The sequence below is a fragment of the Bacillus rossius genome, chromosome 7 (genome assembly GCF_032445375.1).
Source record: "Bacillus rossius redtenbacheri isolate Brsri chromosome 7, Brsri_v3, whole genome shotgun sequence".
In the NCBI taxonomy this organism is placed as follows: Eukaryota; Metazoa; Arthropoda; class Insecta; order Phasmatodea; family Bacillidae; genus Bacillus; species Bacillus rossius.
Genome location: NC_086335.1, coordinates 42,273,226 through 42,292,134, shown reverse-complemented (window position 1 = coordinate 42,292,134; position 18,909 = coordinate 42,273,226). Strand labels below are relative to the sequence as shown.

Genomic DNA, 18,909 nt, shown 5'->3' with positions numbered 1-18,909 from the left:
ACAATTTATATCACTAATATTCACATTAAAATTTTGTAATTATATGGAACAGTATTCAATATCAACCACTAACGTATAATATTTAAAAACACCAATATAATTTTTATTTGTATGTAGCCTTTTTTTCATCCTGTGAAAATTTCGTTGAATGGTGCACATGCATCATAAAAATTCACTCTCATCGTTTCTTTCATAACGCCAAAAATTAATTATTACAAATTTAATAGCATGTATTTTTATTGGCTGATCATTAAATGACACGATTTCATCAGCATTTGATCGTTAGCAGTCATAAAACTAGCCTGAGTATAACTTGTCGGGAAAAATTGATATTTCTTAATATAAATCAGCAAAACCTTCGTCGAAATTTAAGTTCCAGTTTGACTTAAAAACATTTGGACTCTTTCCTCCTCCCACCAGCCAAACTTTTCTCTGGAGGCTGTTCTATAACTCCAGGCCCTCCCATAAGACCCTTCACCAAAATACAGTATGTGCATAAAATAATGTCACAGTTATAAATTGTAATAGTATCAACTGTAAGCGTTTTAGAGTTTTGGATCAAGGTCACAATCTAAGAGTAACTCAAACAGTTTAAGATAAGTACAATGGCGAGTAGGAACTGCTTTGTTGTTTTCTCGCTTGCAGCGCCACCTACGCAAAATGGCGACTACTGAGCATAAAGCGTTTGTGTTCTACAATTCGCTAAAAGTGACTCTGTAATTTCAGGTTGTAGCCCCTCCCCATCGAAATCTCTTTGTACGAGAGTGGTTGAACGTCATGGTTCCTAATCGTTGGATTGGGCGTAATGGTCGAGACGACAGAGCTCTTTTTTCGCTGACCTCCACGTTCATCTGAATTAACGCCATTAGAATTTTTCCTTTAGGGCTGTATAAAAGACCGTGCCTACGTTCCGCCACTAACTAATGATTTTCCAGAGTTGAGACACAGAATTGAAGAGGATATCGCTTCCATTACTCCGGACTTGTTAACCAAAATGTGGGAAGAATTGTACTTTAGTCTGGATGTGTGCCGTATAACTATCGCTATCCTATGGCGAGTTACTGGCGACAGCCACTAGCATTGTACTGTTTGGAACTTTAGACTACTTATAATGTAAAAATATTTAATAATTTGGAAATAAGTTGGTGGTGGCCATATTACCCAGTGTGATGGATGGCTTCACATGATGGTGCACTGCTAGCGATTGTTGTGCTTTGTACTAGAGCTCTATCGGCTCTAATTCCTGATTCTGTGATAAAAAAAATTGTAAGTTTTAGCAGGACTCCGTATTCAGAAACAAGGAACAACAAAAAAAAATTTTCTTTTAGAAATTACATTTTTTGGAAATTTTTTAATGTTTGAACTGATACTGGCTCCTTTTAAAACAGACTTTGAAGATTAAAAATATGATTAGCTGACAGATAATCTAATGCTCTTTCAAGTGGTGCAACTGTATTTGTTTTAGCTTCAGTAGGTACAATTGTAAGAAGAAATCTGCTGTGACTTAAAGACGGCGAGCCGAGACGTATAGAGGCCGGACAAGCCCGTACATTAGCAGACATGCTCGCCCAGCCAGGTCGGCGAGCACACCCGCCAGTGTGTGGGGCGCTTGGAGACGGGCGAAGGGGTTGGACGGGGCTGCGACGGAATGCGTCAGGCGGGACGGAACGGGAACATCCCGAGAAAACCCCCGCAGGCTCGTGGCGGCGACGTCCAAACCTCTTGTCCCCCACTCGCGGGGAGCAACAATCCTGGGTTCCTTCCCACCGGAGATCGGCACGCGGTTGTCTCCCCGGGTGGGAAGGAAGCGAGGAAACGCAAGTGGAGGAAAATATAAGTGCCCTAGTCTTTCACTACTCGCCAGAGATGCGTGACATCTAACCTCGGTTGCGAGCAAATTCGCGTGTTCTCATTTTGCAAATACACTAGTAATACACGAAAATCAACGTAGAATTGTTTAAAATAATGTCGAGCGTGATAAATATGTGCAAACAGTGTGTGTTTACAACCACATCTCTTGACGCGAATCACATGTGGTTTTCCGCACCCACTGCTAGAATTTGTTGCCAGAGCAGCTACTTCGACTATCGAATCATTTGATCAGCAGACCGGAATTTTAAACTATATACTGAAACTTCTCCGATAAAACCTAAAAAGACTAAAAAAAAATACTAAACCCGGGCTTTGGGCCTGATTTTCGACAAAGAATTTCATTAAAATACTGCCAAACGTTTTAAAAAAATCTTTAAAGTTAACCTTGGACTTTGTGAACTTTGGTTCGCGCCATTAGCTACATATGGCAGCACCATGGTTACACATTTCCGTCCCAAGCGACTTCCATTCCAGTCACGAAACTACTTCTACCAAATACCGTACACCAAGAGCTAAGATGTTTCACATCAATAATTATTTTAATTTATAAATCAATAATACATTAGTATGAACCTTAATCTTCAAAATAAAATTAGTTTATCATAATAAAAATACAACTATATTAACTGTTCTTGCTATAACTTCAGGCAGTAGGCTACATTTTAACAGGTCTGATAGTTCAGGACTGGACTATAAAAGTCCAAAAAGTCCGATAGCACCACATTTCATGTCAATTAATAAATAATATTGTCACAAGCTCTGTTAGGTTGATATGACATGATATTTATACAAGATGTCTAAGTTTTAAATAGAAAAACTCTAGGAACTATCTGTACAGTTTAAAATCTTATATTTATATAGTTACACTGGGGCTAAAACAAATCGGATAGCAACATTGGAAAGTTTGTTCGATTTATGTTAGACAATATTGTTTTTATTCACAGAATATTTGAAAAAATTGGCTAATTAAGTTGATTTTTTTTTTAACTTTTAAAAAATGCAATTGTGTTATATTTTGAACATTTACTGGATAAAAAAAATCCTCTATTATTTACTAACGAGTTGTTATTAATTTTCATTCCTTCCCCCAAAAATTCATTTGGAGGCCAATTTTCTACATTCAATTATTATTATCTAATCCTACTACACAATGTTATTCACTTATTTAGGTATACCAAAGTAAAGTCTATTAGATAAAGATTGTTTTATAAAATGTTATATGTGGTAAGTTTTTTCAATCCAGTTATTAAACAAAAATTTTCACAACTTAAATTGATTAAAAATTTCAAATGTTTGAACTGATATTGGAAAATATTTTAAGTGATTCTGAAGAATGAGAAAAATATTTTCTGACACTAAATCTAACGCTCTTTCTAATGATGCAATCGTTTTTGTTGTAGCCTAAGTAAAAATGTATATATAAACTTTTTTTATGGCAAAGAAGTGAAAAAAAAAAATAAAAAAATTTGAAATATCTTCGAACGAAGGATTTTTTTAAAACATTTTTAAAATTCGTTTTTTGTTGACTGTAAACTGTGGAATTGATTTACAGAGTATGGTTATTATGAATTTAGACAATACAGGCTCTATTCAGGGAGGAAATTGCTGTTTATTTCATGAAGGAGACGACAAGTTCCACAGTAGTTGCACTACTTTGTATGAATAAAAATGTTGTACTAAGCCCTACAGAGCATGCGGAAGCTCTACTGCAACCTTGATCTTTTTTTTCCTTTCAAAAATCCAAGATAGAAAAAAAAACATTGTATCTTTTAACGTGGCGAGTGCATAAATGTATAAATGAGAAATGTTTCGTACGTAGTCCTCGTCTTTATCGCCTACCCTCTCCGCTTCCCACCTACTCGTTTTACACACTTTTCCGCAGTGGTATACTGCAGTACTCCATCAAACACCGACAATATGCAAGGGAATTGAAAAAAATATAAAATTGTTGGGTTTGTGGAGAAGGGGGGGGGGGGGAAATGGAGTTGGTGAATGTGAGCAGTAAAAAGGGAAAGGAAGGGGGGCGGAACAGAACTCCTCGCGGCGTTATAAAACCTCCCCGACATGCCAGCTAGTTTCAATTTCCAGCCAGTTCTTCCTCTATTCACCCGCCCCCCCCCCCCCCAAACCTTTTTTGTTTCCGAGGTCGTGTGTAGTTGCTCATCCCGTGACCCCCTTCCCCCCCCCCAGCCCCCACTCTTGCGCGCACAGGAGGGTTACGACCTGTTTGTATATCTTCCCGGACTGCGGGGATTGGCACTTGGCTCCCCGGCCCAATATCCTCCCGGCTCGGCGCATGCGCAGAAGCACGATTCCGAGCCCAGACTGAGACGGGCTTCGCTGTCAAGCGAGGAGGACAGTGGGGGAAGGGTGTGGTCGTAACTGACGCGGCGTGAGAATAGGCAGCGATACTGGAAAACTACTCCCACGTGGATTAGAACCCGGGTATCCTAACACCACTTGTTCAATTACTCTCTCCGACACATGCGCACAACCCTTTGCCCCCGCGAGTTTTGTATTTTATGAATGATTAAGCAACGGAAAAATCCATTATAATTTATACAGTAGTTGGAAGAGAATGTTTTACTTCACAATTTTACAAATCTTAAGACCGAAGAACATGTGAATAAAAAAAATTAAATTCCTGAAATGAACTGTAACTTTATAATGGGACTATCTAATAAAAAAAACTATAATCAAGGGATATAAAATTAGTAATTCCGTACGCATATTTTATTGAAATTCATTAAACTGTTAGGTTTATTTTTGTTTTTGTGAACTTTGATTCGCGCCATCCGCCACAGATGGCAGCACTGGGGTTCTTACGCATTTATAATTCCTTGACCTCCGTCGTATTCCCGTAAATTACTCCCGCCAAATGCCGCATACCGAGAGCTAAGATGTTACACGTATAAAATCTAACTGAATTTGAGAATATTATTTTTGCTATAACTTGTAAGTGTTTTATTGAAGGACAAAGAGGAGCGACTCTGAGAAGATGCAGAGGGTGTAGTGAGCTGTCCTTGCTGCGCAGGCGCGGAGCTGGACTGCCGCCAGTGGCTGGCGGTGTGCGGTCTGCTCGTGGTCGCCGCGGCGCTGGGCGTCGGCGTCGGCGTGCCGCTGGCGCTGGAGCTGCGCTCGTCGCGGCTGCTGGAGGCCAGGCTGCAGGTGGTGCGCCGCATCCTGCGCGAGGTGCCGCTCGTCGACGGGTGAGCGCCGCCTTCTCCGTCCACCCCCCGCTCTTTCCCTGCTCACCATCACTCTCACTGCCCCCACCCCGCTATCACCAACCCTCTCCTGTCCTTCCCCGCTCTCCCCTACTCAGTCCCGCTCTCCCCCTGTTCAAACTCACTCTCCACCCGCTAGGATCTATTCTCTCCCGCTCACCCTCACTCACACTCCCCCCACCCCGCTATCACCAACCCTCTCCCGACCTACCCCGCTTTCCCCTACTCCCTCCCGCTCTCCCCCACTCTCTCCCACTCTCCCCGCTCGCCCTAGCTCACTATCACTCTCTCCCACTCCCCCCAAACTATCACCCGCCCTCTCCCGACATACCCCGCTCGACTACTCTCTCCCACTTCCCCCCCCCCCCCCACAATCTATCACTCGACCTCTCCCGTACTACCCCACTCTCCCCTACTCATTCCCGCTGTATCCCTGCTACCACTCTCACTCTCCCCCGCTAGGATCAATTCTCTCCCGCTCACCCTCACTCTCACTCGCACTCCCTCCACCCCGCTATCACCCACCCACTCACGACCTACCCCGCTCTCCCCTACTCACTCCCGCCCTCTCTCTCCCTCTCGCCCCCAAATTCTCTCCCACTCTCTGCCGCCCTGCCCCGCTCGACCCCCGTCGTCCCAGCCTTGTGTTGCGTTAAATTTTGCGGTGTAGTTAATATGGAGGCTTACTAAACCTAAATTTTATCCAATGTGTCACATTCGGTTGTCAAGCTAGAAATATTTTGTTATTACTCTTATCAGCAGTCAAGGAAAATAAACCTGTGAGAAAAGGACTTGCTGTTACCGTACATCACAGCTTGGTTACGTACTGATTCTATTATCCCCCCCCCCCCCCACTTCTCATTCTGTCGAAAGATTACACTATGCTAACTTAAAACTCAATCAAAGAAACACAAGCTGAGATATTATTTGTGTCCGAGTGGCGCAGCTCTGCATCTAGATTCTCTGTGTTCGACCTCACAGCCTCAGAGACTGAAGCTGTCCTGCCTGGACACGCCTGTGTGTCGGTCTGTGCGCCCTGCCTCGCCCTCCTTTCAACCCACGCCACTGCGCGACTCTTCACACGCCGGTTTCTCGGCAACCACTCGGCCGATTGCAGCAGGCTTTTTATTTTTTTATTTTTTGCCGACTGCATGATTGAAAGTTCCCCTACATTCTAACATCACGCGCTCCATTGATTGAACCAAAATAAGATAGCCTTCCTATACTGTATGTTGACTGCGTGTTTATTACTTTCCACAACAACAACAACAAATCATACTCCAAATTTGACCGTTGTAGACAGATTTTCCACTGTAAAAATGACAGCCCGACACTTCCACGTAAAAAATTAACCATCAAACCAATTTTTTTCTTACTTTGCTACAGTCATTACGAACGCATTTTTTTTATGTGTAAGCATATTAGCTCTCGGTATACAGCATTTGGTAGGAGGGATTTCGTGCAATTATAACGTAAGTAGACGAACGGAAATGTGACACAAAAATAGCGGAACCACGTGGAGCAACATATAAACCCGTATATAGTCACTTTCTGAAACACTAGGGTACATGCCAAACATATTGGTGTGTTAAATAAAACTTCATGATAGTGAAAATACCCTGGAATATATTTTGTAAACTAAATTAATCATACTAAAAGTAATCCCAAGTTTTAAAATACCTAAGAAAACTGGCAACACAATTTTGATAACACATAGTCTCCTTCCCTAACCTCAATTGTTCTGATAGGCCGACCTCCATAGCGTAGTCGAATGCACACTGGCTTACGGTACGAGGGGTTCTGGGTTCGAGTCTCGGGTAAAGCTTGGTGTGAAATTGTAAACGTTAAAATTTGTCATCGATTTGTTAAAGTCAATAAAACTGTCGTACTATAAGAAATAATAAGTAAATTAAACGGGGAATGGTTGGCTGGTTGGTGATGAATATCACCAGCCAGCCAAACATTTAAAATTAAAAAATAAAATAAAAATATAGCGCAGTGTGAAACGCGTGGTTGATAATTTCAAGCGGTAATCATTAATCATTGACGTAGTTCAAACTCGTCACTGGAAAACCGTATTTTTTATTTACTTTTTTAGTAACATATTTTTGTTTTATTTAAATTGTGCTTTAAGCAAATATATATGAATATAATTTATTTGTTTATCTCTTTGCAATAATATTCTTAAATACATAACTCAGTCCATTGGATTATTTGATACTAGATAGACCTATATTCTTCCTTTTACTTAAAATAAAATAAATAAATTTTACTAGGTAATGGATGTCCTTGAAACCAAAAATGTATTAATTAAATATAAAACCTTATAATAGTACAACTATTTTTAATACTTTGTTATTATTTAGAGTCATCTAACGTATGCAGAAACTTTATAGTAGTAACTGTTTAGTAAATTTTAAATTATGGGAAATAGTTAAATAAAATTCCTTGTTGAAAATTGGGTCCAAAGCCAGGATTTAGTATTTTTTCAAGTCGTTTTCACTTTTATCGGATCCTTTTATAATTGTTTAGAATTCCCTTCCATTTCAAGCCGCGTCGTGCTGCCATCTATGCAAATGGTGGCGATCAACGTTTACGATTCAGGCAGCGAATCCTGGCGGGTGGAGAAAGTACGTACGTAAAAAAACGAATATTTAACACGCCCGGCATTTAACAGCGCCACGCATTGCCATGTGGTTTTTCTAAGGCCGAGTTTATAAACTACGAAAGAAACGCAATAACGAAAGTGACGCATATCATCAGTTCATTTGAAACACGAGGACACATGAATTTGCTCGTTACTGAGGTTAGATGTTTATCACTGGCGAGGACTGAAAGACTCACTCAAATTTTTTTTTCATACTTATCGTTTGGTTCTTCGAACTAATTGTAAACCTGCAACTTATAACTAAGGAATCTTATTAGACGTCTTCTTTCATCCACGCTAACATTTTTTTTTTAAATTTTCCTTCCAAAATTTAGAATTATAATATTATTTTCAAAGTTTTCAGGATTATTTAAATTTTCTCATAACGCTTGGCCATTTTAACTGGCATTGTATAATTCATCACAGTATGGACAATTTTGTGATAGATTGTTAGCAGTTATTTTATTGTCTGAACGCTAGTATGTGCACAATTAGTAACTAACGAACACTGATAGACTGCACGACTGAAAATCATTTCCCCATCAATAACTAATGACCAGTAAATTTTGCGAACAGGTTAATTGAAGTTATTGAATTCATTATCTTGTTAATTTATAATTAAGTGTTAGTGTAATTTGGTGGTGCCGTTCAAGAATCTCTGATATTAATCAATATTAAAACTAATATAACGTGCACATAAAAAAATTCTTTTTTGAAATTGTAACGAACAAAAAAAAAATTCACAGATACTGGAGTTAAAATAAAACTGTAATTTTCAGCGGAATTTTTAAATGAAAAAATATTTATTTCCAGGCTCCATGGATAAGTGGCATGAAAATGTATGAACTAAAAAAAATTCTTCTACGGTATCATTTTCGTTCTCGTAACAGGAATTTCAGTGAAAATTACGATGATCCTCGCGAGAATAAAGTTTCAAAGCAATGTTTGTCAGTCCAAGTGTGTTGTGAGCTGCTTCCTCTCCGATGTTTTTGACCCAGAGATGAAGTACACTTGCATGTGGGTTGTGAAGTGAGTTCGATTCCCGGCCAATCGCGTCCCCGCTTTGATAAGCGTTCTTTCAAAGTAGTCTTCTCTCGGCGTCCCGGTCCAATGGGCAGCCTGCAACCCGCGAGCACTGAATTAAGCTCTGCGGAGCTGCGTCTCTAATTGAATCGCAATCTGCTCGTCGCCGCAAGCTCACGTAACTGAACTTGATTTCCTGCGGCACGCGCGCTGGGTCAGCATCGGATTTGCGTTAGTGCCTCTAATGAGATTTACAATCACCAAGTTTACGCTTGCAGAACCGGCATTCACTAAACATAGCGTTTGTCGCATCGTTTTCACACAGAAAAATTAGTTACGGAACAAAACTATCACCTATAAAATTATTTAAAGTTATAATAAGCAAAATTCTCACTCCGGAAAACATGCCGACAGGGAAACAACTTCTCACATATAAATTATATAGAGTATTTACTCAATAAATTATTTAAAAAAATAAAGACATTGTGAACTTGACTGGCTAGCTTTTGTTATTGGCTGGGGAGGTAGAATACCGCAACTACTCATGCGTAGTCTGTCGTCTACATGGTCTGGACACCTGAGTCAGTGCCGTAGCCAGGGTTTTGTGAAGGAGGGAGTCCAGCATAGCCATCATATCATTTTTATAACTAAATGTTATCTGTAATTGGATTTTTAAAAAAACATTGATTACCATACTAAAATCACAGGGAACAGCTACACACAAAAATTTAAGTAATTATTTTTCTTAAAATAATAAAACTGAACTTTTAATTCAATTGTTTTTAATATTTCGTTCTTAAGTCAAATATTTGATGATTTTGTTAGAATAAATAATAAATACATATATTAATGTTGTTAAATACATAACACATCAATGTCAAGTTTGTATGAAAGACATGGCTTACGTTAACACCTGTGCAAATCGACATTAAAATATAGATGACTTGGGAAAACAATTCCTACCGCTTCTGTGTGTAAGCCATGTAGGGCTATGATGGGGAGGAAATACGTATTGTATCCCACTAATGAGAACTACATCCTCTCTGTAACATCGTAAAGCTAATTTGCCGTAATTGTCCTATACTGTCTTTACTAAATTTTTTTGTTATTAAACCCTGGAAGGGGGTGCCTGGACACACGTACCTCTCCAGGGGCTAAGCCCTCGCCTGAGCTACGGGACATAGAACCCCGCAAAATTATGTTTCTCATAATTTTTGTGGTAACAATAATGGTGTTTGGATTTATCATAAATGATTTTGTGGTCACGTTAAGGGTAATCAGTTTTAGGCTACTCATCAGGTTTACGCTAGAACCATCGGTAGGGCCTATGATGAAAAAAATGTAAGCAATCTCTTAACTTTCGTTACAATATGTATTTGTTCTATTTAGTAGCTTTTCAGCGCCAGGAATGATTCTTAATAGATTTTAAATCCCGTGAACAGTACTGAACGGTAGTGAAACAGAATGAACAGGAGTAAAACCGAGTAAACGTAAGTGAAACAGAGGATCAGTGATGAAACAGAGTTAACAGCAGTGAAAATTAGGGAAACAGAATAAACACTAGTGAAACAGAATAAAAAGTATTTAACGTTATTCCACAGTAGTGAAACCAAGTGAACGGCAGTGCACAATAGTAAAACATAGTAAACAGTATTGAACGGTAGTGAACAGTAGTGAAATTGAGTTAACAGTAGTCAAACCAAGTGGACAGTGGTGAAAAAGAGTGCACAGTAATAAAACCGAATGAACAGTAGTGAACAGTAATAAAACCGAATGAACAGTAGTGGACAGTAATAAAACTGAACGAACAGTAGTGAACAGTAATGAAACCGAGTGAACAATAGTGAACAGTAATTCAACCGATGGAACAGAAGTAAGACTGAGTGAGCAGTGGTGAAAACGAGTAAACAGTAGTAAATACGATTGTACAGTAGTAAACAGTAAGGAGACCGGGCGAACAGTAATTAACGGCAGCGAGCAGCGATACCTAAAGGAGGAACTGCACCAGCAGTAGCCCGGAGAAGGAATGGGTAATGACACATGCACATGCCACCGCGAGACCAAACACGCTCGGTCAGGATCGCAGGCTTCTGCCGCCATTGGCTGAAGCTTCTTGGCTCGTGGTCTTCAGCTGCGTCCAAAGTCAGTGGATCGCCGTTGTAACGGTCGACATCGCAATCGCCATCTTAATCGGAATGGGCGGAATGGAAAAAAATATATTTTTCCGAACATGCAGTAAGCATCTGTTAATAGGTATGCTTGTAAAACACAAATTTAATATCACTTCAATATTATTTAAAGTAGCTAAATTAACTCTTAAGACTAACAGCAGAGGATTTTTTTTTAATCAACGTACTGTGGCCGGCAGTTATCTTAGCGTCTCTCAGCACGTTGGTGCGGGGACAGCGGGACCGGGGAAAGAAGAGGGGGTAAGCAGGCGACACGTAGCCGAGAGCCGTGTAGTGGCTGTTAGGAAAATATCGTCCTTCAGTGTATACCCGAAAATGGAAGGCGAAGGTGGCAGCTCACAGAGGCGCGGTAAAGTGATACATAGCGGAGAGCGGGAAATAATAAAAACCGTGATGCAGTTTTGTGATGAAGAAGCGAAAAATAAATGTCTGCTCGAGCCTTTACAGAGACAGACGGCGAACAACCACATGACCCACAGACTACGCCAGGAAAAAACAGATATTTTAATTATTTAATAAACAATTGAAATATATCTTTACTACGTTACTGTTACGTAGTGTATAGTGGAGTAAAATATTTTGGCAGTTAGGGTGTGTGTAAGTTGGTCTTGATAGCCTATTAAGGAGAAATGATGAGTATGAAGCGTTGACGAAATGACAGAACGGGGAAAACGGGAGTACCTAGAGAAAGTAATAAGAATAGTAATAATAGTAATTCATTTTAACTTAATTTTGTTTTTCGTCACCTAATACAATCAATTATCATGGAAAGAGAACTTCATACTTACATTAAACAAATCATAATATATATATATATATTTGGTTTTCAAGGTTATAATATGCATTCTAAAGTGGAAGTACAATGCAAATTGTATTTACATTTATAATAAATAATCGATTATAGGTGCATTAAAATATAAAGCCACACATACACAAACATTTTTTAAATGCCATTAACGTTGGTAGTCAGGTGTTTCCTAAACGACTGACATGAAGTTAAAGCAGCAAATATAACATAACAAGCTCCATGTTTACTTAAATGTACATCCAGCGCTAAATTGAACGTTTTAGGTACGGAAACCGGAGAACGATAAGGGCTAGACTGGCTCCTGCGTCATCAACTGTGAGATAGCTTTCACGCGGAGAGCTACAATTGCGTAATATTTTGGTCGTTTGCTTTTTCTTGTAAGATTTTTGTTTTAATTAACTTTGAGAACACAATGAATTGAGAAGCATAGTTTTAAATTTATTTTACATACTAAGTGATCTAGTTTTCGAAAATAAATCGTGACTGGTTTTCGCTAGTTACTGAGTTAACATTTCAATTAATTTTGGTTAGCATAATAATTAGCAGACACCGTAAGTATATTTAATGGGACAAAGTTAAACGTTGCAGGTTTAGATAATAGTTTGTTACTTTTCCTGACATGAGTACAAATATTCGAGCACAACCACTGCAATTTACACAATGTTACACTTATGTAATACAAGTACAATTCATAGGATTTCTCACTTTTGGTTTGGTAACCCAGCGCTCTTAGCCAAAAGGCCTTACCGCCCTGGGGTCCCCACGGACGTGGATACAGACTTACGTAGTGTAGGAAGTCACGCGCCGAATGTATTCTGTTCTGCAAGTACAAACCTGGCCGCTGACCTTGACAATAGGGTATCGCTTCCTCTTCACCCTCCCCTCCTCACCAGACAGGACTAGGGAGCTCAGACGCCAAGATAACTGCCGGGCATAGTAAGTAGACAAGAATAGGCTACATCAGCTATGCTGTATTTTTATTTTATTTTATAATGAAAACTTGCCCTTTGTATCACTGTTCTCAATGGAAGTTCAGTTATATGTATTACCAACTTCACCCTTGTTTTCATTCACACTCTCGTACGAGATTACAAGGCATTTGCATTAACAAGTTACTGGAGCCAGCTCTGGGCGAGCGCTGCGAGAATACCAACATTTCCTCTTTGTTCGCACGCGCGACACGGTACATTAACATTTACACCGGCGATGAGACAACGACCAGCTATTAACGACGCTAAAATAATTCTAGAGGAACAGCGGGATTGACCGTAAACACGAGAGCCTCCACGGCCCAAGAGATCGTAAAATAAAAATAAAAAAAGCAGTAAAATAAACACATTTACGAAATACATTTAAATTTATATTTCAGTTTGTGTTATGTAGTTACATGTACACTAAGTTTTATTTAAGACTAGCAAACCCGGCGAACTCCGTTTCGCCACCAAATGGCTTCGTTTTATGTAACATTTCGTTTGGTGATTAAAAGATGAAGAAAAATTTTTTTTTGTTTTATATTTGAAAAGGAAAAATTTTATTTCATTTCACAACAGTAATGAATTCATTTCGATTACAAAAATGAAGTGTTATTTAGTTGAACTTCTCTAAGTAAATGAAAGTGAATCCAAAGTAAATACTGAATCGAAGCGTTATACGTGTCCGCAAATTATCCGTTTCATTGAAGTGCTCTTTGGTAAACCACATTTTTTGTTTTTTGGTCTGACGTTAACACAAACAAAGCGGATGGTTTCCCAACTCGTGAACACGCAACGTATAACTGCCCATGTGAAAAACAATGATTTTCTAAATTTATTCCGCAAACAATAATTGCAGCAACATCATTAACGGTGGGTGCATTGAATCTTCGCACATGTTCACCTGTTGGGGTACAATCCGCTCTTATGACAAATTTGTGCGTATCCGATGGCATTCGTTCCAATGCTGTTTTGAACATATTAACCACAGCATTATTAGCGTGAAAAAATGCTTGCAACTGTTCAATAATTCGTCTCTTTAACTGTTGTGTTCCCTGTATATTGCACCGCACATTCAGCTGATCCACCATCGACGAAATGAAATATATTTGCAGAAATTGATGCGGTTCATCTGGTGTTGGCACCATTGAACCATGCAAATGATATATTTGTCCTTGTATCTGTAACTGCAAACAATCATTTGTTTAAGAATACGGTGTAACTTCTGATCGTGTGATGGTGTAGTGTGTGGTGTATATGTAGTTGTTATGTATTGAAATTCATTGTGTTGGTGTGAGTGATACTTTACCTTGCAAGTCGGCATGAAGCCGCCTTCTCGAATGATATTAGCTCCAAAGGAAGTCATGCGAAAGCAGTTATTGTATTCAAGGATGTGTTGAAGAAAATGGCTGGAATCGGGATCACTTCCATCGAACAATGGTTTCAGTGGCTGTGGTGGTGTAAGTAATGGATCCAGTTTGACTTTTCCACTTGCGCAGCACAATCCAGCCGTTTCTCTTTTGAACTTTAACGCATTGCAATATCGGCATATAGTCGTCATTGGTCCAATATCTAAAATTTCATCATCACTGTAGTTCGCAGTGGGATCATATTGGAATGCCAAGCGATTGTATGATGCCAATGATCTTCGTGTGCTCACGCGTTGTCTCAATCGGGCATTTTCTCTTATTATATTTTGTCTTTCTTCGCTTAAGTTCTGTGAATACACTTGTTGCTGGCTTGCATGTCTTGTGTGGCGGCCGATGTTGGCACGTCGTCCTCTAGGCATTTTGGGCTATGGACAGAGTGGTGAATTTAACCTCAAATGCACGATCCACATAATTTACACAGTTCAACTTACGACCTTAAAGACAAATGCCTGCTGTTGAAATTGAATAAAAATTTGCACAATATACGTTATATGTTTTTTTACTTTTTTTTCATAATTTCACAGTAAACACAATACCGGTTTGTCACATGAAATTAACTGAGCAGAGAACAATGAGTAGTTGATTTGATGGTTTCCAATTGAAATGTTAGGAAACGAATAACTTATTTTTTTTTCTTTTTTTTCACAATTTCACAGTGAACACAATACCGGTTTGTCACATGAAATTAACTGAGCAGAGAACAATGAGTAGTTGATTTGATGGTTTCCAATTGAAATGTTAGGAAACGAATAACTTATTTTTTTTCTTTTTTTTCACAATTTCACAGTGAACACAATACCGGTTTGTCACATGAAATTAACTGAGCAGAGAACAATGAGTAGCTGTCAAACAATGTATCACGCACCGGCGCCATCTACTTAAAATGTTGGTTTGTCCTGAATTTTTCCTGAATTTTCTTTGCTATAAACCTCACGGAGCCCGAGACCTTTCCAACGACTGCAAAACCGTGGAAATCGGTTCGTGCGTTCTGGAGTTATAGCGTCAGGAAGGAAAACCCGACTTATTTTTATATAGTAGACTAGCTAAACCCGGCCACGCTTTGCTGTGGCACAGTTTAATATTAATTCATTGTTTAATTTAATATTTTACTGTGCATGGCTGTGGAATGTAATAGAAGAAATAAAAATGTGTTTAGCTTAAATATTTTTATTGTAAAGCTAATGGAAGGACTACATTCCTTGTTTTCCCATTTTTTGCATAAACATATAGATCAGATGGTTTACCGACTCTGGAGCACCCGACATATAACTGTCCATGAGAGAAGCATTCATTTTCTAAATTCAAACCGCACACTTGCAAAGATTGTCCTTGTGCTTTATTGATGGTCATAGCGAACGCAAGGCGTATTGGAAATTGAAGTCGTTTGAACTCGAACGCCATATCTGTCGGAATAAGTGGCATTCGTGGAAGTAATTTTTTTATAAAACATAAGTTTACTCACTTTACAGATGAAATCCAACCAATTCCATTCTTTAATTAAACATTTATAAATGATACCATACACATAAACTGGTCACAGTGACACATTTTGTGCTTAATCAATATTTGGCTTATTAGAAAACAAAACAAAAGTGTAAAAAGATTATTGTTGGAAAAATCAACAAACACATTTTGCTATGACAACAGGGTTGATATGACAACCGGTTTGATATATCAACAATTATCATAACAACGTACGTGATTATAACAAATTATAATAGCAATATATAAGATATAAGCTATAAGATAAGAATTATTTAATTTTCAAATGTATTGTACGAAATGTATTTTTTAATTTAAACGTATTTTTATCAATAGAGTCGAAAGAATATACTTTCAAATTAAATAAAGTTTTTTATTCTTTCTTGAAATATATATGCTTATCATTTTCTTCTTTCATGCTCGCCGTTCGAATTCATCCTTCCTAATAAAAATTCTCCATCTAACTTGTAACAAATATTGTAATAGGATAATATGGGAAACAGACAAAAAAAATGCGAGACATGTTGTTCAGCGAACCTGGCGGCGTGGACTGAACCTACGCTTTGGAAACGGCGGTAAAAGGCATTGAAGTGTGTTTGGTGCTATAAGATGATGGTTCTATTTGCGAATAAATAAACACATTATTATGTGAACAGTAATTCAGAATGGCCGGGAATATTTGTGCGGTGTTTGGCTGCAAAAATTACAACGTTACTAACTGCTCAAAGTCTTTTTTCAGATTTCCAGCGGACCCAACGCAGTAAGTGTTTCGCGTTTCGTGCATTCACAATTTTAACCCCTTTGTTTTATATTTTTGTCTCTTATTATAAAGTAATTATTTATTATAATTCCTTACCATTCTTGTAACATGATTTGTTTGCAGCAGTTTCTTTCGGTTTAATTAAGGATTTTTATTTAAAATGCAGTCACATTTTCAGGTGAGAAATTAATTTCATACATACAATTTACTTCCGTCAAGGCACAATGGTCGAGTAGCCTGATGTGCTTGAACTTCGACAATATGGTATAGCATCGTCGAGCGTGGTCACAACTAAGTTGGGTGACCATGATATTTAGTTATAGAAACTTTTTTTTCCGACTTTTCCGGTGGATTTTCCCAAACTTTTATTTCATATAAACACTCTTCTGTTAAGATGCAATGTTCTGTAAAAATTTCAATCCAAACCATCGTATACTTTCCGAGTTTTGCGGCCAAATACATACGGAAGCTAAAGTTTATATATATAGATTTGTACATGATATTAAAAAAATATTTTCAAATGTTCAGGTAAACAGTTAATTTTAAATTATTCACTGAAGGAAAAAAAAAGTTCTCTTGTTAGACTATGTATGAAGTAGTTTCGTTGCTTTGGCCTTACGAAGAGTATTTAGGGATAATGAGGTAGTTGTATTGTTTTTTTTTTTTTTTTTTTTTTTTTTTTTTTTTTTTTTTTTTTAGAAATCGCAGGTAGACAGTGATTTTTTTCACTCACGAACCCAGTAAGTAAATTTAAGAAAATGGAACATGTGAAAACTAGCATGATAGAAATCACAGAGCAGAAACTGGCGTGACACCGGCCTGATGCGCTTTAAGGCCGACCCCCCCCCCCCCTCTCCTCCGGGAGCCACACACTGATAACTCACACAAGCAGACGCCGGTGTTCCATAAAGCAGAAAGCAATCTCAGCGGCGAGAAACGTCACGAGGCCGAGCCGAATGTGTGGGGGAGCGTGTCGAGTGCCGAAGAGGAGTCAATCCCGGCTGTTAAGCTGACGGCGGATCATCGCAGATCCAGACAGAGACGTGAGGCGTCCGTGGATGCGCGGTGAACAGACAGCGACAACAAAATTGGCAATATCTCCCGCAGACTTGCCCCCCCCCCCCCCGCCCCCCCCCCCCCCCCCCCCCCCCCCGTTCCTTCTCAAACTCCTTCACACTCCACTGCGGTAGGAAAATTGGAAAGCGATCTTGCCACGCGAAGAAACTACCTTTCCTTTCTTATCGGGAAGTCTTTAAGATTCACCGACATGGAGTCAAGGTTCCGATCATAATATCCGAGCTTCGACGCTCACCCGTGCATCTTTGTAGTCGGAATAAAAACAAATTCCCATTTTAAGAGAATTGATAAAAAAAAATTTTTTTCCCCCGTTTAGGAGTAAGTTATTTTAAATGTGTCTAATCCAACACAACAAATCTTTCATTTTAGTCACGTACGAACACCTTACCCTGCCGGGTTGCAAGTAATTTAATACTTGAACAAAGATTTTACGTATAAGTTTGTAACGCACCAAACCTAAAAAAAAAAAAAACTTTTACTTTCATTTTACAACGGAAATTTAAAATGTGTGAGATACACACATATCTGAAACACGTGTCGTGTAGTACAAGTCTGAAAGTATGTGTACAAGCAAACATTCTAGTGAACAGGTGCGCGATTGAGAAAGAATGTGTGGAAGTATCCGAATGCGAAAGTTTGCAAGTATGCAAAGGGTTCAAGTACACGAGTGCGCAAGTATGCGATATCACAAGTATGCAAAAATGGTAAAGAGCGCCGTTGCCGCCATCGGCGTTTTCGGCAAGTGATTTCATAGCTGGAATGAGATAAATAATTTTGTCTTCACGCTGTAGGTTCATAATTTTTAACAAAAACGGCGAAGAAATAACCTGTAAAGTTTCTTATAGTTGCTTGACTCTCCACTTTATTCATTGTTCTTCCTAACCTTCAACGCTTTTCGTTTTTCGTTAGGCTCTGATCTCGACAAAAACTACCGACTGTAAAGAAATATCACTTAGAAAAAAAATCCGAAGATGCACGAATGCAGATTATTTGGACGTCTGACTCCACTTCATAGTGGATCTTAGGTTTCTCTTTAACATCGCGCCTTCCCCCGATTTGATCAGGCGATGGGCCCTAATGAAGAACGCAGGGAACGGTTGCGGGAAACTAGCAATTTCCGGAGAACTCCTCACGCGTTCGGCCTCGGCTCGGTCTTAACGCGAGAGACCACGCGATTGAACAGAGGCATCACGCCCCTCGTAGCCCTCCAGGCCAGACGTCTGAGCGAGGCAGCGAATATCCCACGAAATTATTCAATTTAATTTAATTGGCCATTTTCAGTCCCCAATGCTTCGCAGCAAAATTTTCAGAAACACTGTATACAAAAACGCCAAAACAGAGTTCTTACAGAAACCAAAAAACAGGAGGTTAGGGGGTTGCAAAAGGGCGACCTGGTACTCTTCCACGGGCCTCGGGGTTCGAT

General features: G+C 39.1%; 1 protein-coding gene across 1 annotated transcript in view; it reads left to right on the top strand.

The window, feature by feature from the left end:
- Window positions 1–18,909, top strand: part of LOC134534540 (dipeptidase 1-like) — a 153,715-nt gene that overhangs the window by 52,118 nt on the left and 82,688 nt on the right. The window contains exon 5 of the mRNA XM_063373023.1: window positions 4,907–5,081. Coding sequence (XP_063229093.1) covers window positions 4,907–5,081 — 175 coding nt within the window. The remainder of the gene's footprint in view (window positions 1–4,906; window positions 5,082–18,909) is intronic.